The 26,611-nt window shown below is 35.0% G+C and overlaps 1 protein-coding gene across 1 annotated transcript; it reads left to right on the plus strand.

Annotated features, from left to right (window-relative positions):
- The first annotated feature begins 3,505 nt into the window (after positions 1-3,505).
- On the plus strand, positions 3,506-26,611 carry LYPLAL1 (lysophospholipase like 1). The gene is made up of 5 exons (XM_045536050.1): positions 3,506-3,643; positions 8,775-8,874; positions 17,519-17,688; positions 25,324-25,439; positions 26,280-26,611. The coding sequence occupies exons 1-5, from the start codon at positions 3,550-3,552 to the stop codon at positions 26,517-26,519; spliced, it is 720 nt and encodes a 239-aa protein (XP_045392006.1). The 5' UTR covers positions 3,506-3,549; the 3' UTR covers positions 26,520-26,611.

The raw sequence follows: 26,611 nt of genomic DNA on the forward strand, positions 1-26,611 counted from the left end.
TTTAATAGGGAAAAAGACCTACCATAAAAGAAGCAAATAGCTATCCTGAAACTTAACTACATTTCAAAGTAGTGCAGTTACATGAAAGGAACAAAACATTTTTGTTCACTAGTTTGCCTACCAGATGGCATCTCTAAATATAGTAATGTAAAACCTTCTGCTTGTCCTATAAGTAAATAAAGATGAAAGGAATAGCAACAATAGCTAAGCATTTAAATCACTGGAAATAAAAGAGCACTTTGATTAGGTTTGGAAGAATCTGGCTCATTCTAATAATGACCCTGAATCTGGGAAGACTCAAGTTCTAGGTGAAACTAAGTATCCCAACCTTCAGGTAGGTATCTGCCCCTGCTTTATCTACCTGTTTATACTGGTGCTCATCCAGTCGGAAGAACAAACCAGGAAACAACACCGTGAGACTTGGGGAAAACTGAAGAAACACAGGAAGTCCTAATAGACAGAGACTCTAAAGGGCTACAGTACAAATTCCAAGTTTTTGTTTTTTAAAATAAAATAGTTGACTTGAATGAGAAACCATCTCTACAAAAAACAAAAAAATTAGCCAGACGTGGTGGCAGGTGCCTATAGTCCCAGATACTCCAGAGGCTGAGGCAGGAGGATTGCTTGAGCCCAGGAGTTTGAGGTTGCAGTGACTAAACCTGAGACATTTTGTGCAATGTGTATTCAGGTATATGTCCTTTTGAATAATGTAACAAATAAAAACTAACCAGTAGAGAGGGTATGATTTGACACTTAAGAATGAGGAAGGCCCGGCGCGGTGGCTCACACCTGTAATCCTAGCACTCTGGGAGGCCGAGGCGGGTGGATCGCTCTACGTCAGGAGTTCGAGACCAGCCTGAGCAAGAGTGAGACCCCGTCTCTACTAAAAAATAGAAAGAAATTATCTGGCCAACTTTAAAAATATATATAGAAAAAATTAGCCGGCCATGGTGGCGCATGCCTGTAGTCCCAGCTACTCGGGAGGCTGAGGCAGGAGGATCGCTTGAGCCCAGGAGTTTGAGGTTGCTGTGAGCTAGGCTGACGTCACAGCACTCACTCTAGCCGGGGCAACAGAGTGAGACTCTGTCTCAAAAAAAAAAAAAAAACAAGAATGAGGAAAACAACAAATGCATTACTGTGTACCATCAACATGACTAATGCAATCTCATTTGATGATGACGCTACTGCATTCTAGCCCTACACAGCAAAGCAAGACCCTGTCTCAAAAATAAGTAAATAAATAAAATAGTTGAGATATGGCCTTGCTTTATTTCTGTGGGCTAATGTGTAAATATCAGTTAAGAGTTAAGGACCTGGACTCTGGAGTCAGGCACAGCATGTGAGTCCAGGCTCTACAATTGACTGGCAGTATGACATTGAGCCAAGTTCCTTACCTCTTTGAGCCTCATTGGCAAAACAAGATAGTAATAGTATAGAGTTTTATGGGCATTAACTTAAGACAGTGCTCAGCACTTAGCCCCATAAATGTCAGTTGTTTATTATTGTTATCAGTAATAATAACTATTAATTATATTTCTAATTTTTTGTTGTCTCAAAAGCAAGGGGTAGTCTACAGCAAGGTGTTCTGGAAGTAAATGAAGGTCTAAGGGTAGAATTCAAAGACTTACCTGGCATATCTCCAATTTTTTGTCTGTGTACCTCCTAATTTTTTTTGTTGTTGCTACTCATTTGCTTTCAGCAAATCTATATGCACCCTCTTTTGGTAACTTCAGTTCTAAACTAAAAAAAAAGCAAGTAAACAAAACAAAAAAAAAGCATACCTCTAAGTGGCCTCTCTTGGTAGCATTGCCCTCTTCTCACCTGGCTACTGAAGGTTGTTGAGAACTCATGTGGGAAGGCAAGTCTAGAGATACAAGTATTCTTAAAACTTGGCTATCAGAGCTCAGCCCACCCTAGCCTGACTTCAGTCTCAGTCCTCTGAGCTGCAGATCTATGGGCTTTGGAGAAATGACTCAGAGTTTCTTTTTGATCTGGTAAACTAATGGCAAGTAGGACCATTCCCACTGATAGCCTTAATAAAACACTATGATATCATGGAGCTTATCTTGGCAACTAACCCTTGATACTAAACAATTTAGTCACTTGAGGGTAAGATGTTACCTTGAACAAATAAAAGATAAGTTGTAATTGCTTAAATGTGATGCAGACTACAATGAATGGAAGGCCAGTGTTTAAGGGCACTTACAGTTCCACTGTGCTGTTTTGTTGAATTTTACATAAGGAAGAGTCACTTGCTAGGGCTACAAGCTGCAGTGTTAAAAGTTACTTTGTTTAGGCCTTTATACAGGAAGTAATTCCATTTTTTGGTATTTTTTAAATTGTAGTAAAATGCATCTAACAGAAAATTTACTAAGTGTTCAGTTCCGTAGCATTGTACAAACAATGTTTGTACAACCATCATCACTGTACATTTCCAAAAATTTTTTATTATCCCAAACAGAAACTCTGTACGCATTTAACAGTAACTCTTCATTCTCTCCCTCCCCTTAGCCTTTGGTAACCATTATTCTACTTTTTATCTCTATGAATTTGCCTATTCTAGATACCTCATATAAGTGGAATCAAACAGTATTTGTCCTTTTGTGTATGGCTTATTTCACTTAGCATATGTTTTCAAGGTTCATCCATGTTGTGGCATGTGTCAGAATTTCATTCTTTTTTAAGATTGGACAATAGTCCACTGTACATATATACCACATCTTGTTTATACATTCATCTGTAGATGGACATTTGGATTGTTTCTACCTTTCGGCTATTGTGAATAAGGCTGCTATGAATGTTGGTGTACAAGTATCTGTTTGAGTCCCTTCCAGTTCTTTTGGGTATATATCTATTAATAGAATTGGGATTGCTGGGTTATATGGTAAGTCTATGTTTAACTTTTTGAGGAACCACTATTCTGTTTCCATAGTTGCTACGTCATTTTCCATTCCCATCAGCATTGCATAAGGGTTCCAGTTTCTACATTATCTTCACCAGTATCCATTTTCTGGTTTTTTTGATAGCAGCCATCCTAATGGGTATGAAGTGGCATCTCATTACATTAGATTTGCTTCGCAAACCATTTTTTAAAAAAAAGCCACAAAGAGGAATTATTATTATATGCCTGGCTTACCCTGTATACAAAAAGATGCAAACATCCAGTGCAAGTCCCAAAGTGAAAGCTAAAATATGGCTGTAGCTGTTGACTTTTAAACATAACACTAGTATTTCTCCAAATAAGAAGGTAACCTTGAGTTTTAAGATTGCAGTTAAAAGTCCTACAGCAAATGCTTGAAATATAAACATTACAAAAGCCCACACGAGGCTGACATGGATTTGCTCAATACCTTTCTTAGCAAAACCACACTCAATACAGTCAGAACCGCCTCAAACTCGACCCCGAGGTATTAAAAGGCAAGACTGCGTCAGCTGCGCCGCGCATGCGCGCCCTCAGGCGTGCTCGGGCGCGGTATTTACGTGCTTGCGTGCGCGGCCCCGCGCGGCGGCGCAGGGGCGGGGCCTGCGGCTGTGCTGGCGGTGTTGGCCATGGCGGCCGCGTCTCGCTCCGGTCTCCTGCGGCGCTGTGTTGTGTCGCCGGTTGGGACGCACAGCGCCTCTCTGATCTTCCTGCATGGCTCAGGTGGATTGCAGTTTTATGTCCCGGTTTTCTGCAGTTTGGGAAACCTCCTCCCTTCGGTTGCCCCAGTGGAGGAGGCGCCGGGCCCAAAAGGGGCGCAGGGGGCTCGGAGAGGGTGGCTTCCCCCTAGCTAGCCCACGGCTGTGGACGCACGGGCAGGGGCAGCTGTCCCCGGCCGCACCCCCTGTCCTCCTCCTCCCATCTTGCGGTCACCCTCCCACCTCCCCGCTTCCGGCCCTCGTGTCCCGCCGCCCTCGGCCACCCCTCCATTCACAACATTCTCTCCCGGGCAGCCCTCCCCACCGCCCCATTCCTCGCCCCTAATTTAAACAGAGCAAGTTAGTAAGGTAAGTCTTCCGCCAGGGGCAAATGAATTATGTAGTGCTTTCCAGGGCCAGCTACTGGTGATTTGCCATTGCTTGCTTTCAGCCTCCCATACTAATGTCGACAACTGAGATAAGTTATCTTAGATAATATGTACTGAGTGTGTCCTTTCTGTAAGGCACGGTACCAGGGTTGGCGTGCCTTTTCTTGTTTTCCTTTTTCCTGCTCCTTTCCACTTCTCCCCCGTGTCATTAAACTTCCAAGATACAGCGCAGAGTCAGCTGTGAGTCCCAGGGACAGGTATTCTTCCACTGCCAGCTCTTACTAACGTGCACTTAATTCTGTGTATCGTTTCTGAACAGTCAGCTGTAATTACTTATGTCTGTCTTCCCCACTGGATTGTGAGCTCCTCAAGAGTAAGGACCCTTGTTTTAATCTTTGCACCCCCAATGATTGGCCTAGGGTAAGTTCACAGGAACTGGGGTTTTTTTTTTTAAAGAAATGAGGCACAGCCAGTGTCCTCAGGGGGCCTACCTAAAGTTAAAAACAAAAACAATTCAATTAGTTTGAGTCAGCAGTGAATGGAAGATCACAAGATGGTGCATGATTTACTGCCAAGTGAATTGTAAGGAAAAAAAAATGTGGTTAGGCATTATTGAGGCATTTGGAAGGTAAAGAGCTTGTCAGACTTTTCAGAGAAAGTGGTCTTTGAACTCAGACCTGTGGCTTAAAAGGGATGGTGATTGGATAGTGGAGGGAATTGGAGAGGTACAGGGTAGAGAAGTGGCAATGGGCAGTTGTGGGAGGTATTCTGCTTATTTTGAAAATGAGACTAGGTAGCTTCAACAGCTTCTTGCCCAAGCTCACTTAGCTATCACTGTGAGTGGAATTGGATTTGGGATTTGCTATTTGAACCCAAATTTCTGACTACAAAATCAATGCTCTTGTGGGGTAAAGTGAAAAACCCCGAACTAGAATGTATCATTTTGGGGACAGGGAAGAAAAGGGCCAATGATGTTTAAAGGGAAAGACTGGACATACATTTGGAAGGTGAGGTGTTCAAGATGACAGCGATGTTTTGTAACTAGGGGACTGATGGTACTGTTCAGGATTCCAAGGGTGTTCATTTATAAATATCCAAAAATGCAGTCAGTATTATACCTCTTGTCATAAATAAGTTAATTCACAGTATTGCTAGGAAGAACACCTAGATTATGTTCTTTTTTCCCCTGGACCACTTTGCTTAAATGACTATCCTTATTTTCAATTTCAAATTACTGACATATTTATAACCTGTAAGGGCATGTCTCTAAAACCCAGCCATACATTGTTTATGTATTTTTTCCCTTTGTATTTTGAACAAAAAATTTATCCAAAGAATTCTGCCAAGTATGCAAGTATAATATGATTCCTATATGTTTAAATCTCCATTGAAGTAAATAAAACTCTTATTGGGAGTAGATCTTTATCATCCATGTTAGAGGCTAGTGATTTTACATTAGACTTTAATATGTGTGGTTATGTTATAGAAGATGTTTGGCTTCTGGTTAATGCAAATATGGGCAAACCGCTTATAACAGTTTTATCATACTCAATTTAACCATGCTGTTAACCAGTTAAATCAGTTTGACTGTAACTGCTTTACCATGGAAAAAGTGCTGGCTTTTCAAAAAGTGGACATTGTGAATGGATGGTTGGATGTTGTTTTGTAGCATTCAATCTTATTCTTCAAGGCTGAAAAAATGTATGTAGAGACAGATTTTGTTTTTTAAAAAAGAATCTGAAAATCTTAAGGTTTCTTGTAGGATACAGCAGCCATAGAAAAACATATAATGTAAATTTTATATAGCCAATTTAATTTGAGCCTTTCCTGCTAATAAAATACTAAGGAGGTACCTTCTTTTGGTATGATAAAAAGAAATGATAGTTTAATTAGCTTTGTTCAATCTGTCAGATTAGATTAATTCACTCTTATTACTTGCTCCTGTAGGACACTGGTTCTCCTTTCAGTGGTATTCATACTTATAATTACCTCATTTAATGTCTGTATTCCGCACTAAACTATAAGGTTCACAAAAGCCTAAACCATGTGTTTTTGTTTATGGCTTTCTCTCTATATAATAAGGCTTCAGCACTGAGCCTGAATTGGCTCTTGCTAAAGTCACCAGTAACCTCTGGATTGCTAAACGTAGTGAACATTTTTCAGTCTTCCTCTTATTTGAACTGTCAGCAGCATTCAACTTTCTTCTCAGAAAACTCTTCTGATTTTCTTTCTGTCTCTATTTGCTCCTTCTGGTTTCTTTCACAGACTCATCCGCTCCTCGATGTGGCCATGGGATTTCTTAAAATTTGGTCCTAGATCCTCTTCTCACTGTACATTCTTCTCTCCAGGCTAAACTCCATGGCAGCTTATAAATTCTATTTTTACCTATACATCAGTGACTCAAATGTGTGTCTCCTTTTGAGGGCTCCTTTGAGTTCTAAACTTGTTTATCCAACTCCGTGAGAGTCATTCATTAATCTATTCACTGTGAATAGAACACTATGTGGAAGGCAGTGTTCTAGGCTCTTAGCATACAGCAGTGAATAAAACAAACCCAAATCCCTGCTCTCATGGGACTAATGTTGTAGTGAAAAAAATGATCCAGTACAAGGTAGTAGGATTAATGGAAAAAAAGAAAGCAAGATAAGGGGGATGGAAGGTATTGGGGTGGGGGTGGGGTTGCAGTTAAATAAAGTGGTCAGGACAAGCCTCACTGTGAAGATGACACTTCACAGCTAGACTTCGGTGAGTGAATCGTGGATATATGGGGTTAGACTTTTCCAGATGAAGGAAAAACCAAGAGAGAGGCTCTGATGTAGGTTCCTTGACATGTTCAAGGAAAAGCAGTAAGGCTAGTGTGCCTAGAGTGAGAAGAGGAGGAGAGGACATCTGAGAGGATACTGGCATCCAGGTAGTGTAGGGCAGGGGTCTGCAAACTCTATAAAGGATCCCATAGTAAGGATTTTCAGCTTTGTGGGCCACATAAGGTCTTTTTCCACATATTTTCGCCTTCTCTCTTTTTCTTGATGATTCTTTAATAATGTAAAAGCCATTCTTGGCATATGGCCCTTAAGGACCTTATGCTGATTTTGTCCTCCCCTCTGACTGGCCGTCGTTTGCTCAACCAACCCCTGGTGTAAGACCTTGTATGCATTGTAACGAGGCACCTCTCATTCAACATCTGTGGACCTGTTGCTTGTTGTGTTCCCTTTCTAGGCTAGTGTGTAGCACTGTTGTTCACCCAGTGGCTCTGGCCAAAAACCTACTAGTCATCCTTGAAACCTCTGACCATTGACCCTCATAACTCATCTGTTGCCAATTTCTGTTCATTTTAGTTCCTAAGTCTCTCTAGTTCTAGTTCTGTCTGTGTTATCATCCTGTCACCTGAACAGTAGCCTCCTAACTGATCTCACATCTACTTTTGTTCCTCTTCAGTTCTGTCTTCACACAGCTTCCAGAGAGATCCTTAGAATCGTGCCACCTTTCTGTCAATACTCTGGTGTGTCTATGCTCTTAGGATATGTCAGTTTCCTGGTTTCTCCATCCTCATCTTGCAGCCACTGCTCTTCCTTATTCTCTGCCTTTCAGTTCTTAGATGTCATACTGCTCCCTCCTGTCTAGGGTCTTAGCATCTGCCCTTTCCTTTGCCTGAGATGCTCTTTCCTTCTGCACTTCACTTCCCACTACCCTGTAGATTTTAGTTCAGACCATTTAGCAACTATTGCATGTGCAGTTTTTTGTCAGTCCTGTTCTAGGCATTAGGTGAACAAATTACTCTGGATAAAACTTATAATGAATCTTGCCTTGCAGAGTTTATAGCCTAGTGAAATTATCTCTAAACTCCTTAACTCGATCGGTTCTGAGTATAATAAACCCTTGCAGCAGCAAGTTGTCTCATCTTTGCAGCAGTTACATTTGTCTTTTACGTTTATTTATGTGATTATTTGAATAATGTCTGTTTCTCAGAATAAACTATATACGCCATGAGAGTAGGGGCTCTATTCCCCCCTCATCCACCCCATCAGTGCCTCCTCTCTAACGGTGAACACAATGCCTAGCACATTGATAGGTATTCAATAGATAGTTTTTTAATTCATATCTTAACTGATTAAAAAATTAAAGTTGTTACCTCTAAATTTCCTCTTCAGAACTCTATATGATGGACTTATAGTTTCTTCCATTTTTTGGTGCAAATGTACATACATTAATTTTGTATGAGTTTTGATTATTTTTAACCCTTCAAGTATGTAATCATTATTTTAGGTCATATAACATGTTAAATTCTAGTTTCTTCAAGTTAAAAATTAAAGTACACTGAATACCCCTTTTTAAAGGTTATTGTTTTAACTAAGAAAATTATATTAGGTTGTTCCAACTACAAAAGTTTAACAACCACTTTAGGAATTTATTACTTTTAAGAGTAAGATAAGAATTTACAGTGTTAAAATCAGATATAGATACAGAAAGAATACCTTTTAGAAAAATCAGTTTGTTTATTTGTCCCTATTATACCCATTAAACAAATGAGGAAACTTAAGGTCATCAAAATGACAGTGGTGAAGCCAGGAATAACATAATCAAAAGTATTGCTACCTATTGATGCCTGATCAAATCATATTGATGAATCAGTTTCTATATGGTTATTTTTATGTATGGAGATTTTTTTATCTCTTTTTAAGCCCTGTGTGACATGAAAGTTATAGACTGCTTTTAAATGCATTGTATTATTAAAATATTTATCTTAATCTAGATTTTGTGATTCATCAGGTGATTCTGGACGAGGATTAAGAAGGTGGATCAAAGAGGTTTTAAATCAAGATTTAACATTCCAACACATAAAAATTATTTATCCAACAGCTCCTCCCAGGTATGCAGTAATTTATCTCACTGCTCAATATAACTGTGGCATAATACATATAAAGAAGTGTGCCAGCTAGATATTCTTTAAGCGTAATTCTATATTTAAGATATCTTAAATTAGGGTACTTTTTTTCCCAGAATATATTCTTTATTGCAGTTACACTATTGGGCCAAAATTTGCCAGGTGAGTGATTTATTCCCCCTCTATAAAATGTTCCCTAAATCTCTGAATTTAAACTGTGTCCCAGCTGTGACTTACAGGACTCTGCTTCCTCTGTCCTGCAGGTATTACTTAACTTTCAAGCTCTCTTCTTCCCCACATTCACCCCAAAAGGAAATTTAATAACTCCAGTGAGTGTAATCTTTCTAAAAATTTAGTTAAACCAGAGTTCATAATCTCTAGAAAAGGGTTTTATGAGATTCTTTCCACATTTAAAAGGATTATTTAGAAATAATGTTATGCTTTTTGAATCAGTAAACCCAAATAGAAATATGGAATTGAGTACTTAGTAAATATTTAGATTATGTAACCTGTAGGTGTGTTTGACAAAATTCACAATAAGATTGGTATAGTTTTGAAGTCAAATTGCTTTTTATAGATATTAAATTAGCATCTGCATGCTCTTTTATCCTGAACACATAATTTAAACCAGCATTTAAATTGCAAATATTTTTTGTGTAAGTGAAATAATGTGCTGAGCTGTGCCCCAGTCTGACTTCTCATTATCTGTTCTTGATTCACATCAGGCATACTATGTGCTTATGCAAATGCTTTGCTTTAATTTTCCGTTAATTTAGTATTAAGGAGAAATAGAACCGGGACTTCAAGGACCTTTTTATGTGTACTAAGAAGAATTTGCTTACCTCACTTGATACAATTGAAAGAGGAAGAACAAAATGATAACATAAGATTGAAGATTCAAAAAATGTTAATATAATTTTTGGAGAGTTTAAGTGTTTGGCAATACAGATAGAAGATCACCAGTGAGTTATTTTTGTGCTAATTGAATGTCTTCGAAAATGTCAAAAATGTGTTAGGAAGTATTCCCTTCTATGTTTTCTGAGTTTGTGTTATTTATTCCTTAAATGTTTGTTAAAGTTCACTAGTGAAATCATCTGGACCTGATGTTTTCTTGGGTGAAGGTTTTGATAATTAATTCAATTTCTTTTGTAGAGTCAGGGTATTCAGATTTTCTTTTTCTTCTTGGATCTATTTTGATAATTTGTATTTCTCATGGAATTTGTATCTTTTATCTAATTTGTCGAATTTTTTGGCATAAAGTTTATGATATTTCCTTTTAATGCTTTTATGATTTATTGTTGATAATCTTTATTTCATTGCTGATAATAATTTATATCTTTTTTCTTGGTTCATCTTACAAAGAAGTTACCAATTTTATTAATCTTTTCATAGAGCTAACTTTCACTCTATTATTCTCTCTGTTTGTTTTTCTGTTTTGTTTATATCTACTCTTATATTTCTTATTTCCATCTATTTACATTAAAACTGTACATTTCTCACTCTACTTTAGCTTAGTCCTACTAATTTTGTGGGGGAGGAGGACTCATTTTTTCTTTTACTTTTAAAATTATTTATGCTGAAATATTTTCTTGTCTCCTTCATGGTCCTATTATTATTTCTGTGTAACAAACCACCCAAATAACAGTTTTATTATGGTCACAAATTTTGTAGACTAAGAATTCAGAAAGAGCACAGTGGTGAGAACTTGATCTGGGGCCCTTGCTGGGAAAACTTGAAGGCTGGGGTGACTCATGGCCTGACTGGTAGGGACTGGAGTCACCTGAAGGCTCACTCACATATCTGGCAGTTAATGCTGGGTATTAACTAAGACCTTCCTTTAGACTATTACTGCAACACCTACGTGAGGCCTCACCCTGTGGTATTTGGGCATCCTAGCAGCATGGAGACTGGGTTCCAACAGCAAATGTCCTAAGAAAACCAGGAGCAAGCTGTATTACCTTTAATGACCTAGTCTTAGCAGTTACATAGTGCTCATTAGTTGGAAAACCACTCAGATTCGAGGGGAAAAAACACAGACCTCCACCGCTTGATGAAGTATCAGAGTATTAGACAGAGTCACATTGTAAGAAGAGCATGTGGGATAGAAAATGTTGTTCTGGCCAGTTGCAGAAAATACAGTTCTGGGACCTTCTTAACCCATGGGTTAATTAGAAATATGTTGTTAATTTCCAAATATTTGGGATTATTTTCTATATTGCTATTGATTTCTAATTTTATTCCTTTGTTGTCAAAAAATATCCTGTATGATTTTATTTGATACTCACTGGAACTTGTTTTATGGCTTTGCATATGTTCTAATTTGGTGACTGCTCTTGTGCTTTTTTGTGTATAGTGTTCTCTAAATGTCAATAGTTCAAGGTGGTTAGTAGTTTTCCTCAAATTTTGTATATGCTTAGTGATGATTTTTATAAATTCTATTAGTTACCAAAGAATGGGTATTAAAATCTCCAACTATGATTGTAGATCAGTCTGTTTCTTCCTCTAGTTCTGTCAGTTTTCTCTTCATGTATTTTTAGGCTGTATTATTAGGTGCATACCAATGTAGGATTATTATCTTCCCCATTAATAGCTACTTTATCTTATAAAATGTTCATTTTTAATTTCTGGTAATACCCTGAAGTATACTTTGTTTAATAATAATAATGTGTACATCAGCTTTCCTAATCTTGCTGTTTACACGGCAAATCTTTTTTTTAATCCTTGTACTTTCTTTTATTTACAGTTGCATAATATGTGTTTTCTCATCCTTTTACTTTTAACCTACCTGTGTCATTATATTTAAAGCGGTTTCTTATAGACAACACATAGTTGGGTTCTGTTTTTTTTACTTAACCAATCTGACAGTTTCTATCATTTAAGTGATTTGTTTAAACCGTTTACATTTAATGAGATAGTTTTGAATTTAGGTCAACCACTTTTTTTCCCTCTATTTTCCTTTTATACCTCCTTTTTGCATTACTTTGAATTTTTTAAATATTCCATTTTAATTTGTCCATTTTTTTCCCTGATTGCTCTAGGGATTATGCCATACATAGAAAACCTCTCACTTACTTAAAATTCATTTTTTACCACTTTCAGTGAACTTACAGAAGCCTTATAATTATATACATCCCTTTATCCTCACCCCTGTATGTTATAGCTGTCATGTGTAGTTCATCCACATACATTGAAGATACCACAAAACCAGGTTATAATTTTTGTTTACATGTTTTAAAGAACAGGAGAACAGTAGTCTATTATATTTACTCAGTTGTGGTCTATAATAGTATATTAGTGTGTTTTGACTAAATTTTGAATTACCAGTTTAGCTATAAGGTATTCCTTTTTTTCAACTATATTTAATAGATACTGTTAATCAGCTAAGTTAGGGGCATATTTAGTGAAAGTCAGCAATTAGTTTGCAGTGTTGATTTAGATGGAAAGTATTGCATTATTTTTTTTTATAATGGCTAATTTGGACTCTTTAATTGAAGTGCCCAATAAAGATTTTTATTTCTATGACATACTGTAGCTGTATTTACAATTAGAGGTTTCCTTAGTTTGGGTTTACTATTAGAATTTCCATTTTTAAAAAAGTAATTTTTTAACAAGCCATTTATAATTTATATGATGATATAGCTTTTTTTGGTGTTTTGAAAAATTCTTGAAGTCATAAGATTTACACAATGTCTCCACTTTTTGATTTATTGTTTTTCCACATAAAGTCCACATTTATACTTTGCATTAAGTATGTATTCTAAAATAGATTTGGGCACTTTTTATTTAGACATAGTAAACAATGGATTCCTCTTTACTCCATCACTTAGGATTCCTATCTGAAGCATGATATTAGGAAATCCCTCTCCTGATACCAGTAGATCTGTACAACAAGTATGCTAGTAAGGAACTCTGCTAAAAAGCCATTTTGAGGAAATAGTTTACTTCTTTGGTAAGTATTAGGTATGTTTAAATACCTACTACTATGTATAAATTTGTTTTCTTAGAAATCTATTTTTATAAAAAAGATACAAAAGAAAGATGTGATCATTTTCTGGAAATCAGAGTGTGGATTTTACAAGAGTTAAAGTCAACAGATGTTTAAAGCACAAATAAAATAATTTTAAACATTCTGTTATTTCCAGCTGACACAGATTATTCCCAAGTAACACAAATGGTTGACATTTATTGTTCAACAGATACTTATTTAGTATCTACTATATGTTGGGCTTTGTTCTTGGCACTGGGTCTATCACTGTGGAAAAGTAAAGTCCCTGCTCTCAGGGAGCTCACACAGAGACAGAAAACAAAAGGGAAATTGAATGTAACAATTTCAAATAGTAATAAATGGTATTAAGAAAGGGTAATGGAAGAGAATATATGTGTGTGTTGCTGGGGAGAAGAGAGGTATACTTTAAATTCAATAGTCAAAGAAGCTCCCCTGAAAAGTGGCATTTGAGCTGAGACCTAAATGATCAGTGGGAGCCCACCATGCAGAAATGTGGCGAAGAGCTTTCCAGGCAGAGGGAATATCAGACGCAAAGCCCTTGGATCAATAATGAGCTTGCCCTGTTTGAAAAAAAGAAAGGGGTAAATGTGACTGGAACCTAGTGAATGCTGGGGAATGTGATATGAAATGAGGATAAAGAGGAAGATTGGAGCCAGATTATCTTAAAGGGTATGAATGACCTTTTGATTTTATGACATTAAGGGAACACAGATCAAAACCGAACTTGATATCAAGCTGAATGTCAATTCTTCTTTCTTTTCATTCTTTTTTTTTTTTTACCTTGGATATTTTATTCCAGCTTAATACTTGACCAATGTGTAAATGAGTTGATTGATTGATTGATTTAGGAGCCACACAGATGTTCTACGCCAAACATATTTATTTATTGTGGTAATGTCTGAGCTGTTTTATACCAGCTAATAAAGTGAGTGATTTGAGGAAGGTGAATGAGTATAACATATGTGCCAGTGTTTTTAGCTGCTTAAGAAATAACCTTTTATGCTTTATTTAAAGGTTATTCTAACATTTTAAGAGATTTATACATTCTTGATTATGTTTTCTTAACATAAAAGTTCTAAATTATTCTTTGTCTCATTAAATTTTCCTAAATATTTCCTTTGTACAGAATTTTAATTTTCTTAGAGAATTTCAAGAACAGAAAGCTACCATATTAGTAGAATACTTAAATTGGGATGCTACCTCTATAGAGCATCTATCTCTAATTAAGTAAGGCATTGTCAAAGAAAAAAGTTAAGTGAATGTCATTTTTTTCCATTAATGGCTGAGTTCCCAGAATGATTCACATTTTAGCCTATGATATCATCCTTATTTAAGTGTTTAGACAGACAAACACTTACAGAAATAGCAGACTAAAATGAAAAGGGAAGTAGAAATAATTCAAAAGGGTAACAGTCTAATTCGAACTTTAAAATGAGTGTTGTATATTCAGTTTTGATTTAGAACTTCACTGTGATTTTAATGGCAGTTCTAATACAATTTGAGATTTCATTTTGTTTGACAATGGCTATGTGGAAAGCACCTACTTTCATTTTCACAGTAGTTCAAGAAAGCTAACTCTGAGAAGAGATTCTGGAAGGAAGAAGGCTTGAATGCTTTCTGCCTTCTCTCCCCTTCTGATTCCTGTTTATCTACCTCTCTTGAGCCAAGCAGCTTCTGGGGTCAAAAGGCATGTGGGAATGAGGGAGAATTTAGATTCTGTAGGAGTCCTAGTAGAGAATTAGTTCAGGATTTTACCTTTTCTGTACCAGTTGAGAGCCTAGATAGACAGCAATGTAGGAAAAGCCTTAAGAGCTCAGTCTGCAAAAATCTGTCCTCCTTTCAAGTTTATGTCATAAAATATTAATTCTCAGATAATAATGTTATATTCATTAAAATTCCAAAAGGACTTTTGAGGAGAATTTTTTGAAAGTATTTTATAGGTTATTAATTTTTTTGATTAATTTCTTGGATAAATAAACAGCAGTAGATGCCTGAGAATAGCCAACACAAGTATGAGACAATTTCAGAACATGCTATAAAACCACTGTAATACATAATATGGTTGATATGATACTAAACTGATAAATAGATTAGTGGAATAGAGCCTTTCTTAACCAAAGCTCTTCATCTGAATCACAGAACACAGAAAATTGTTTGACCATTTTCTTCATTTTCCCAAGGATGGTGTAGAACTAGTACCATTCTAGATGCACTGGAGAGAAATCAGCTCTATGTACAGTATATGTCTTAGGTATTAGGACTTAATTCATGAATTATACCTTAATAAAGTTGATTTTAAAATCTCAATTGATAGTCTTAAATGGTAACATTTTAACGTATGTGAGCACCTACTGCTGCTAGTGCTGTGAACAAGGGATCTTTTCCTACCTTTTTTGTAGAAAGGTAAATTTTTGCAACCTTTGTGGAAGTAACTGTGAAACAATAGATAAAAATTGTACCTTTCAATCCAGCAGTCATGTTTCTTGAACTCTGTTCCATAGGAATAAAAAGTTCCAGTAGATAAAAAGCATGTATGCAGGTATGTTTAGTGCAGCATTGGTGACTAAAACCTGGATGCAATATGAATGTCCATTAGTAGGAGAATGGCTGATTATATTGTGCAACTTCTTTATGATAGGGTATCATATAGCCACTTAAAAGGATGAGTTAGAACTGTATCAGTTGGAAGGATTTCCATGAGGGTACTATTAAAGGAAAAATGCATCATGAACATAACAAAAGCAGATAGGCTTATTTTATTTTTGAAAAGCATATAGTGTTCTAAGAAATGTTCTGTAAATATGCATATTTTAATACATGTGTAAGAAAAGCATTGAAGGATATATTCCCAATCATTAAGATGGTTTACCTAGCGTGGAAGACAAGATAGATATGTGGGGGAGTTGGACAGGAGAGGAAGAATGGAGAGATGAGCCGAAATAAATAAGATTTATATAAAAAAATCAAAACTGCATGTATTTACAATATACATTTGTAAAATTTTATATGTCTGCATAAATTAGGGAAAATGTTAAGTTTTTATGTATTGACTTACAGGGTTATTCATAATATCCATCTAAATTTTATTTTTATTTTTTTTTCCACCTAAATTTTAGAAAGCATATTGAAAAATAATGTTTATGGTCCCCTGTATGTGAGTTTTTGTTAAATTTGAGTCAGTGCACTTTTCTTGTTTCAAGTTTTTTTTTCAATTTCTCTGAGAAACCTTCCAAATATAACACTCTGGATGCCCAGCCTCCTTAAGTGGTATGATCAATATAAAAAAGTGGTGGTATAGTTTTCCTGTTCTCTTCTGCACCACCCACTGGCCCTGAAGATTGCATGCTTCCTAAGGGTAATGAGAAGTGAATATCTCTAGTTCTCTGGGTTTGCTGAGTAAAATATAAATTTGGGGCCAGGCACAGTGTCTCATGCCTGTAATCCTAGCACTTTGGGAGGTTGTGGTGGGAGAATTGTTTGAGGCCAGGAGTTCATTTGAGACCAGCCTGGGCTACATGGCAAGACCCTGTCTCTATAAAAAACACAAAAATTAGCCAGGTGCGATGGTGCGCACCTGTAGTCCCAGCTACCCAGGAGGCTGAGGCAGGAGGATTGCTTGAGCCCAGGAGTTGGAGATTGCAGTGAGCTATGATAATGCCACTGTACTCTAGCCTGGGTGACAGAGCAAGATCCTGTCTCAAAAAAACAAAACAAAAAACATATACAGAAAATCATGTTCAGGTATCAACTGGTGTCTGTTAAACCCCCTCCCCTTTTTAAAAATCTAGCTGCACATTTCATGCTTGTACTTCAGTGACTTTGGAGGGTGAGAGTATACAGCTGAATCTGAGATGGCAAAGTTGCAGAGGTATTGGTGTGGGAGGAATTCTGTATCCGTGGTCATCAAAGGGAAATGTTACTTATCTTTGGTTTAGAATTCTTTCAAATCATGATGGAGACTTTTGTCACTGACTGTGTTTTCTGTGCTACTCTTTCATATAGCAAACCTTGTTATTCACCATTACGTAAAGAGAAAGCAGGGCTTGCCAGCGTGAAAGCAGGGCTTGCCAACGTATAAGCAGTATCTTTTGTCCTACTCTCTTGTCCCTCATTTTTGGAAAACCTTTGTTCTCCTTATTTATCTGATGTAGCCCCCTGGACCTCTTTGTGTTTGCCTACAGAAATCTCTTAAGTTTGTTTTTGTTCCCTTTTCATTTACCTCTGCCAACATAGGACTCCATTGTAATTTGAAATACCTTCATGGTGTGTCTGTGTATGTGTGTGTGTGTGTGTGTGTGTATTTTATATATAAACTGACATGGCATTCCAGAACATGAATATACAATGAATGGGTTAAGATTCACTAGTACTGTAACTGTTTGACTTCTTAAAAGATGGAGAGAATCAGTAAAGATGATGAACTGACATTAGTAAATGTTAATGGAAGAAATAATATAGAAGAGTTAGTGCAATATGCAGGGGGAAGTGTTTTTAATATGCATTCTTTAACTTATAAAACTTGGAGGAAGTTGAAATTATTCATTCAAAACATGAGTGTTTTGGAAATTAAAGCATCCATTTTAATATTCCCTTTTCCTTTCTTTCCTTTTTGTTTTTAAACAGGCCATATACTCCTATGAAAGGAGGCATCTCCAACGTATGGTTTGACAGATATAAAATATCTAATGACTGCCCAGAACACCTTGAATCAATTAATGTAATGTGTCAGGTGCTTACTGATTTGATCAATGATGAAGTAAAAAGTGGCATCAAGAAGAACAGGATATTAGTAGGTAAGACCTTTAAATGTTGGTAATTTATAGCTTTTTTTCACTTTTGTCTAATTCTATCCATCAAATTTTTACTTGGAATATTACTTAGAAGCACTTATATATCATTTGACTTATTCATAGTTTCAGATAAACTTTACATATTGGGGGGTTCAAAGATAGTAGAAGTATAAACAGCAGCTCAGGAAATTTTAATTGATTTCATTTTTGAATAATAACATGTTTTGAGAATCCCATGGCAGTTAAAATTTAATTTCTAGTTTAATTTTCAATTGAGGCTATTCATTTCAGTTTTTAAAGCATTTTATTTTAATTAGCTTAAGTCTTACGAATGTAAGTTTAAACTGTTATTGCCATGATTAAGACAGAGTACACAGTCAAAATATACCATCAAATGAAAATTAAACCCTTTACAATGATAAGAATAGGGTATTTACAAACTTTTGTTAAACATGCCTTTGCCAAGCCCTGTTCCCAAGGGAATGTAACACAGCTCTTTATTCTACTTAATACCTTTTTCTTTTTCTGTACTCATCAAATACACAAACCACTAAAATCTCTATTTTTGTGATACATACAAAAGTGAGATGGAGTGTGTAGAATGTGAGTGGTAGAGGATGTATTTTAGTTAAAATGGTTTTATTTCCAAATGTAACTATTTATGAGTTGTATTTAATGATGAAATTATAAAACAAATTATCTCCATCATGTTCTGACTGAATAACATTAAAATGCACCTCGAAATTCTGTATAGACAGGATTTGGATAAATTAACAAACTGTGTTTATTGAAATACCAAACCGTCCAATTGAGTTATAAAAGGCAACATGATATAATAGATAGAATCCATTCTGTTCTAGAATCCATTCTTTTCTGGCATGGCTTCAGTTTCTACTTTTTTTTGTTAATTAAAAGCAGTGTGATCTCCAGCCCAGTAACATCGCCTTTCTGGGCCTCAGTTTCCTTATCTATGTTTAACTCTATTTGTATTTCTGTGTTTAACTGTTTAACTCTAATAGAGACCAACATAGAACATTGTTGGAGTACTAGGAAGAGCACAAGGAAGGAACACATAACTCAGGTTAGGGGATTATGAAACAGAAGATAGAATTCAAAATATGTGACTGTTTCATCATTCAATCTTTAGTAGGTTTTAAGTCCCCACTGTGTGCCAGGAAGTATTTTAGATGCTCAAAGGTACACACAGATAAATAAAACAGAATCTATCTCACAAATTTCTTACAACCTGGAAAGGCCCATGAGGTTCTTAAAATGATAACTGTAATGCCAGCCAGGCTGTGATGAGTACCCTAACATGGTATAACTAATAACTAATATATGGTATATTAGTTATACCATGCTAGTGTATATTTCTTCATCATGATGCCTGGCGCAGAGCAAATGTTCAGGAAATCTATAATGAATGGCATGACCTAATCAGTCAATTGGTGATTTAAATAATTAAGTACCATATGAATTCACAGGAAGAAGAGTCGCATGCATAATTATTAATAATATTAGATTATCTTGTCTTCTTCTGACTCTATTAACATATTGAAAGTGTCCAGGGTGCAGAATATAAGCATATTTCGTAGTCACTGTGTTCTCCCTCTTTGTGAGAGCCTCGTCTTGAAACTCATTTCCTTCTCTTATGTTGCTGTGTAGTGTGAGAAATCAAAATGGAGAAAGGTATATCATTGTCCCTTGTAAACTGTTGTGCTTAGAAAGTATATATTGTAGTGATACTCTTAAATTAGTTGACATTTATACGTGGTAGTTTTTAAATTGTCATTATATATCATAGTGTATTATATTTAGGTAGTGTTTAAGTTACAAAGTTGTTTTCATATACAGTAGATCTCTTGAACCTTGAATTTTGGTAAAATAGGATATACTTACTCTGATTTCAGAGATAAAGAAACCAGAATTTAAAAAGATTATTGACTAGTTGGAACTAGAACCCAGGTCTCTTGACTTAGTCAAGAACTTTGTACCCTTAACAGATTCCTTTATTGGCCACTAGGTGGCGATAATTTGTTAAAAGAAAATATTTATATAATTTAGGTTTAACTTTGATCTAGGATGTATAGAACCTGACAAATTATATGAATAGATTATCAGAATTTTGATAAGATGAGCAGGTTATCAGAATTTTGAAGCAGGGAGAAGCAAGTGCATCTGGAACTACATTTGAGTGATTTACATCAATGGTCTAAATACTCATCATAAAGGGAATGGTTAGAGAATTACAGTCCATTAATAGAATTGAATATTATATACCCATTAAGTACTATATATACATATATAAAAGGCACTCAGTAAGTATTGTTCAATTAAAAAATAATTATAAAGTTTTGTAATTCTGTGGAAAGACTTTCAAATCAGTTACTACATGAAATATAAAACAAGATATAAAAGTGTACATATAGAGTGAATTTAACTGTTAAAATGAATTTTAAAAGAACATGTCAGAATTACATATGGGTAAAATAAGATTTGGGTTACTCATTTTCTTCTTTATATGTATTTGTATTGTAGAAACACTTTGCATAGTGGGTGTGTAATAATATAATAATTTTATAATAAGATTCAAAATAAAAATAAAATGAAGGAATAGTTGAAATTCTCAAGGTGAAACTTAGCACCACAGTTTCCAGGCTGCCTTTTCCAGAACATATACAAGTTTCTTCTGAAGCTCTGCTGGGATGTAAAACTTGAGAACGATTGTATTCTTCTACTTTCTTTGAACATGTATGTATTTTAATTAAACAACTTATGTTTCTTTAAAGCAATATTAGAACTTTAAAGACTTAGGACTATTGTTGTAACAGTTTTCCATAGAGGAAAATAAATGGTTTCTTTATTCTGCAAATTTTGTGTGAAAGTAAATACACAAGCAAATATGTTAGGCATAATTTCTATATTCCCAAATCTTTTGAGACTTTATTGTACTTAAGTCTAAAGAGTAATTATAATACTATATAAATTAAATGGAAAAACGTTTTAAATTTGGGATAGTGGTGGAGTTATTACGTCTTTAAAATCCTATTCAGTTGATAGCAAACTTTAATTGTGTGGTTTTTATTTTTTGTTTTACTATTTTACTCTCAGATAGATTATCTTAATTTTTCCAATATAGTTTTTTTATAGATTGTTTCTGTTTTATTTTATATAAGGAGTTCATAAAGCCAGGTTTATTATTTTTTAAACATGTTTTATTCAGCTTGTTAATCTTAAATGTATGTTGAAATGTTAACTCTTGACATTTTAAATACTTCACCAGCAACTATAAATATCCATTATAACCATTACCTACAATGAATTTACTATTTGGTATTTACTTATTGAGCAGTGTATTTTATATTAGGCTTTAGACTCTTAGATGGAAAATTGAATTCACATAACTAGTCCTTTGTGTTAAATTTTCTTCTATTAGGAAAAATATACAAGGTCCCTTTTCACAGTAGTGTCCCATGCTAAAGGTAATTGTACTGTCAAAGACGGCTAGTGAGGAATTACAGATTACCTCACAAGATTATAAATGGGTAAAGGACTTAGATTAAATCTTAAAAAAATAATATTTCAATGAGTACATTTTTCTTCATTGTAACTTATGAGAATTAAATGTGAGGCTAAATGTCTGCAGGATGCATTTATGTGTGGGCATAATGACATTTTATATGTGGGTAAATGTTTTTATTGTTGTTGTTGTAGTTTTTAAGCTAGTCTGGTCCCATCAAGGCTCTCTAAAGTGATTAGGTTCCCTGCTCAATAAAAATGAAGTGTTGGGGACACTTAATGTGTAAAATTTTCTTGATAGGAATGCTTTTAAAATCATTTTTAATATATTTTTGCCCACTAATCTATTTTATTTGCATTTTATCTTTTATTGATCTTTATCTTCGCTTCAAAATTGTCTTTTTATGAAATATTAATTTTACTATTCCATTTATGAATTTTGAAGCTTTTTTCAATCACTGGTTCAGCTTAGATAATCAGAACTTCATTGTCTAGTATGGTAGCCACTAGCTACATGGGGCTCTTTAAATTTGAATTTAAACTAAAGTTAAATAAAATTTAAAATTTAGTTCCTCAGTCACACTAATCATATTTCAAATGTTCATTAGCTACATTTGGCAAACACATAATTCAAGCTTTTGAATTTCTCAGAAAAATAACACCTTGTTTCCTGCAGCTTCGTCATCTATAGTGTATGGACTTCTTTTATATCATGACCATATCTTCACATTTTGTTTACCCATATACTTAATTTTGAATAATTTACCACACAATTGTGATTCTCAAACATCTGTTTTATTAAAAATTAGACACATATGGTGAGATTTTGTTAGTGGGTCTGGGATTGAGTCTAAAATCTTTATTTTTAAGAAGCCAGATTAGGAATGATTGGCCTGGAGCACACTAATTCATTTCTAGGTTTTCTAAGCTTTACTTTTATATCAAGTCATCAAAAAGCTACATTTCTTGATGATAAATTTGTTTTCTTACAGAAATATCTTTATTGAACTACAATTTACATTGTTTATTCAATAAATATTTACTAAGGACCATCTATGTAGTAGGCAGTGTTCTGAGCAGTGGTGAATAAAACAGATAAAAATCCCTGCTCTCATGATCTTTACATTCTAGCAAATGTTAAGTCTTTATGACCTGGAAGAGTCAGTAGCAGGTGCAGCTGTATGTAGAATGTTTGGTTTTGAATTGTATGTTTAATAAAGATCCACTTAATAAATTCCACTAAGAATTTCAATGCTAGGAAAACTTTCTATTAACAGTATGATCTGTTACGATGCCTTCTGTTAAAGAGTATTTCCTTGCTGTAGAGAAACAGTTAAATGCCCAGTTGTACCCTTAATTACTGCCGCCACCCCAACATCACCGTCTCTTAGTCTCTTTCTCTTTCGTTCTTGATCTCTCTCTCTTTCCTCAGATCCCATTTCTCCTTCGCTCATACCCCCCACCTGCTCTGATTTTAGACAGGTAGTTTTATTATTAACAGTGTATTTGATTGTAAGCAACCTAGAATTCATTTTCTAAGCATGTGGGTTATAAGTAACAGAGGGGAGATTGGAAGAGATGAAGAAAGTGAGCAATTACTAAGATCTGTGAACTTATAGGAAAGTTAGAATTGTGTCCCGAGAGATAACAGATTTTTATTTCTTAACTGAAAGTGAATTTCTTTGTTTGTAATAACTAAATTTTGAAAACCCTTACACTTTCGATGTTTACAATGGAATTATGAAGTATTTGCATTTAAGAACTTTGTAGAAACCATAGAGATCATCTATTCCAGCTATATAATTTTACTAGAAGTGAAATCCTGCATTTAAATAATTTACACAGAGACAGTCAGCTAGGGAGTGTCACAGGCAAGACTAGAACTCAGGTTCCCTTATTTTCAGCCTAGTCCTCCTCTTTCCACTAAACCTTAAATTAGAAAATGCCCTTTTGTGTCTTTATGATATTGATAAACTTAAGAGATATTTGTAAGTTTTTACTAATTTCCTCCTATAATATATGGTTTCTAACATTTAAGTTAAACTTTTATTGAGTTGTCACTATGTACCAGGCTCTCTACTCACCACTGGGCATGTAAAGATGAAGCCAGCTCATTAGTATGTGTGCAACAAGAGGGCAAACGCACTTTGTTCAGCTAATCATAAGCGCTCAATCAGAGTTTGATCATTGAAGAAAGAACTGTTTCTTACTCTTAAGGTTTTTCTAAAGAACTAGTTTATATAAATTTAATTTAGATAAATCTTGTTAAGAATTTTATTTCAAAATGTATTTGCTTTATAACCCACATAATGTTCTTACATTGAATAACTTCAGAAGGAAATAGAAGTCTATAACTAGAATTTGTGGCAAAATATAATAAGATTTAGAATTCTTTCTGCGTACTTATAATGAACTACCAGAAATGCTAATCTTATCTACTTACGATTAGCTCTTTCTATCCAAATGGGACGTGTCAAAGATTTATTAATGCACACGTTCATGGATGATGTAGCCCAGTGACTTTTAGCCGTTTGGGGACTCTAATGCACATATGCAAGTTTTTCATACAGGTTTAGGATGTTTATGCTTTTTCCTCCCCTGTCAAGTTCATTCATGAATTGGGTATATCTGTATCTTGAAGTGTTGGGGGAGGGGTATTTTGAAAGAGCCTTTCAGGTGATTTTCATCCATGGTGGGCTGCTGCTACTGATGAGACCTATTATTTCTTTCTGGTATGTTGAAAATCACAGATATGATACTTATCATACGTGATCATTATTTACATATTATGCCCTTGCAAACCTAAACTTTGCCAGGCTGGTAATCCTCTCTCATATATTCGTGTCCTGTGTCCAAAATAATACCATCTGCCAGCCCCAGATAAAGTAGTCCTATTTTAATAAATATTAAAGGAGAGTAGAATATACATTAAAATCTGTTATATGAGATCTGAATTCCAAAATTCCTAGCATTACGTCTAAAATAAGGGGAACAGCCTTAAGCTGATCACTTAATCTCTTTGGGCCTCTGTTGCCTTCCTGTATAAAAGAAGGATATTGTAGTAAATTCACATTTATGGTCTCTAAGACCTCAGCATTACATTTTAAGTAAAATAAAGCAGTAGGCTAGAAATAAGGAGACTGAAGTCTACATCAAAGTATGTTTGTATTTTCACAAGTATGTGGGCTACAGGAGTAACTTTCTATATTTTCTCAAGAAACATAAATGAGATGTCATGTAACTCTCATTCAGGCTTGGGAATGTCATTCTGAGTCCCTGACCTGTAGTCAGGCTTGGAATCACCACTGTGTCTGCTGCTGTCACATCATACACCTGTCTCCACAGTCTGTGATGGATGTATTTCCTCAAAAGTCCCCCTGAGAAGGAGGGTACATGTATTCTAACCTCCATGCCATCAGTGACTAGCACAGTGATTGGCACATAGAAAACAATAACAGCTTTTCAAATGAATACATGGTCTTTTCAGACTCTGTTTTTAAAAAGTACATATAGGTATACACGTTTTATTTTTATAATACCAACGTAAGTCAGTTTCCAAAATAATATTGTAATCCAAAAATGTTTTAACTAGCTCACCAAATTTTTGGTCATCCTTCCTAATTTCAAAATTCACTAAATATCTGTTATATGGCATCCACTAGAAACGTAACTCCTCGTGGAGCTGACAGCTTGGCAAGTAAGACCAAAAGGTACATGTTCTTATTATAACTGTAGTTGTGATATGAGGATTTCTGGAAGTATAAACAAAATACAAGTGGACATTGAAAGTTAAATAAATAATGGTTATACTATGACTCATATTTTGAATTATAAGTATTTTTACTTGTGATCATGGTTTCTTTGTTCATTTCTAGCTCCTTTTATAACACAAATCTTTCTACCAGTGATGACATAGATGGAACAAGGTTTACTCATAGCAGGTCTTTTTCTATGAAACTTAAGGTAGACTAAATTTCTTTTTAGCACTGTATCTCTTTAAAGGTTTCTCTACAAATACTTTAAAATTATTTATGGACGATTGATGTAGATATATCTTATTCTAAATTATTATTGCATGTATTCTGCTTTTCCTGGTAAGTGTATTTTTGCTTCTTTTAGGAGGATTTTCTATGGGAGGATGCATGGCCATGCATTTAGCATATAGAAATCATCAAGATGTGGCAGGAGTATTTGTTCTTTCTAGTTTTCTAAATAAAGCATCTGCTGTTTACCAGGTAAGTTCTAGATTTAAAAAACTGAAACACGAAGCATACACACCTTGAAACTAAACCAAAATTGATAATTAAGCTCTAAAAACTGATGCTCAGTTTTTACACAATTGACGTAAATTGAGCATTCCTGGAATTTATGGCCATATTAGTCATATTGACTAAATTCCAGCACATCATTAATGTTCACGAAATGGCTTGTACAAAGAGTATTGTTAAGCAAAATGTCAAGGAGGAAAGGATATATATATATATATGCTCATATATATGTATGTATGGCATATATGTATCTTTTATACATATTAAAAATCTAGATGATTATACCCAGGTTTCCTTATTATGTCATGAACATAATCAAAACAAAAAACAATTATATAGCTGATAACTTATTTTGCAGCAATATCCTAATTTATGAATATGATACCTTACAATGTTACAACTTCATTACCAGAAGTAGAATGATAAAGAAAATATAGAAATGAGAACTAGAATATAATTTTCCCCTTGAGTGTACTTCAGCTCTGTACTCTCCCTTCCTTTCACTTGCTGTGAAGAGGTCTGTCTCCCCAGGTCACTCAGTTTCTTTAGGAAATGCTTTGGCCATTTTTGAGACAATCCTCTATAGAATAAATGCAGGTCACGTGCAACCAGAGCTCAAGTGATTGCAGCACCCAGCTAAGTTCCCAGGCCTGGCCGACCAGTGTGTATTTGAGATAGCACCACCTCTGCCTGTTTTTTCCCTTTGATTATTGAAACTCTAATAAAATTGGAATTTTTCTGCTCTGAGAGTGATCTTTTTAAATGGAGTTTCTTAAGCTTTTCCATTTTTATTATCTTCTTTTCTAGGCTCTTCAGAAAAGTGATGGTTTACTTCCTGAATTATTTCAGTGTCATGGTACTGCAGATGAGTTAGTTCTTCATTCTTGGGGAGAAGAGACAAACTCAATGTTAAAGTCTCTAGGTGTGAGTGCAAAGTTTCATAGTTTTCCAGATGTTTACCATGAGCTAAGCAAAACTGAGCTAGAAAAACTGAAGTCATGGATTCTTACAAAACTACCAGGAGAAATGGAAAGGCAAAAAGAATGAATCAAGACTGATTGGTTAATATACATATAATATCTTTGTGAAAAGTGATTTTTACTGCCAAATTATAATGGAAAATAAATATTAAGAAAGAA

This window comes from Lemur catta, chromosome 23 (genome assembly GCF_020740605.2).
Source record: "Lemur catta isolate mLemCat1 chromosome 23, mLemCat1.pri, whole genome shotgun sequence".
Classification (NCBI taxonomy): Eukaryota; Metazoa; Chordata; class Mammalia; order Primates; family Lemuridae; genus Lemur; species Lemur catta.

Bases quoted from the DNA above. Each gene is read 5' to 3' on its own strand.
- LYPLAL1 (XM_045536050.1), top strand. From the start codon at position 3,550: ATGGCGGCCGCGTCTCGCTCCGGTCTCCTGCGGCGCTGTGTTGTGTCG. The intron at 3,644-8,774 runs GTGGATTGCAGT...GTGATTCATCAG, and splicing joins GATCTTCCTGCATGGCTCAG to GTGATTCTGGACGAGGATTA. The intron at 17,689-25,323 runs GTAAGACCTTTA...TGCTTCTTTTAG, and splicing joins GAAGAACAGGATATTAGTAG to GAGGATTTTCTATGGGAGGA.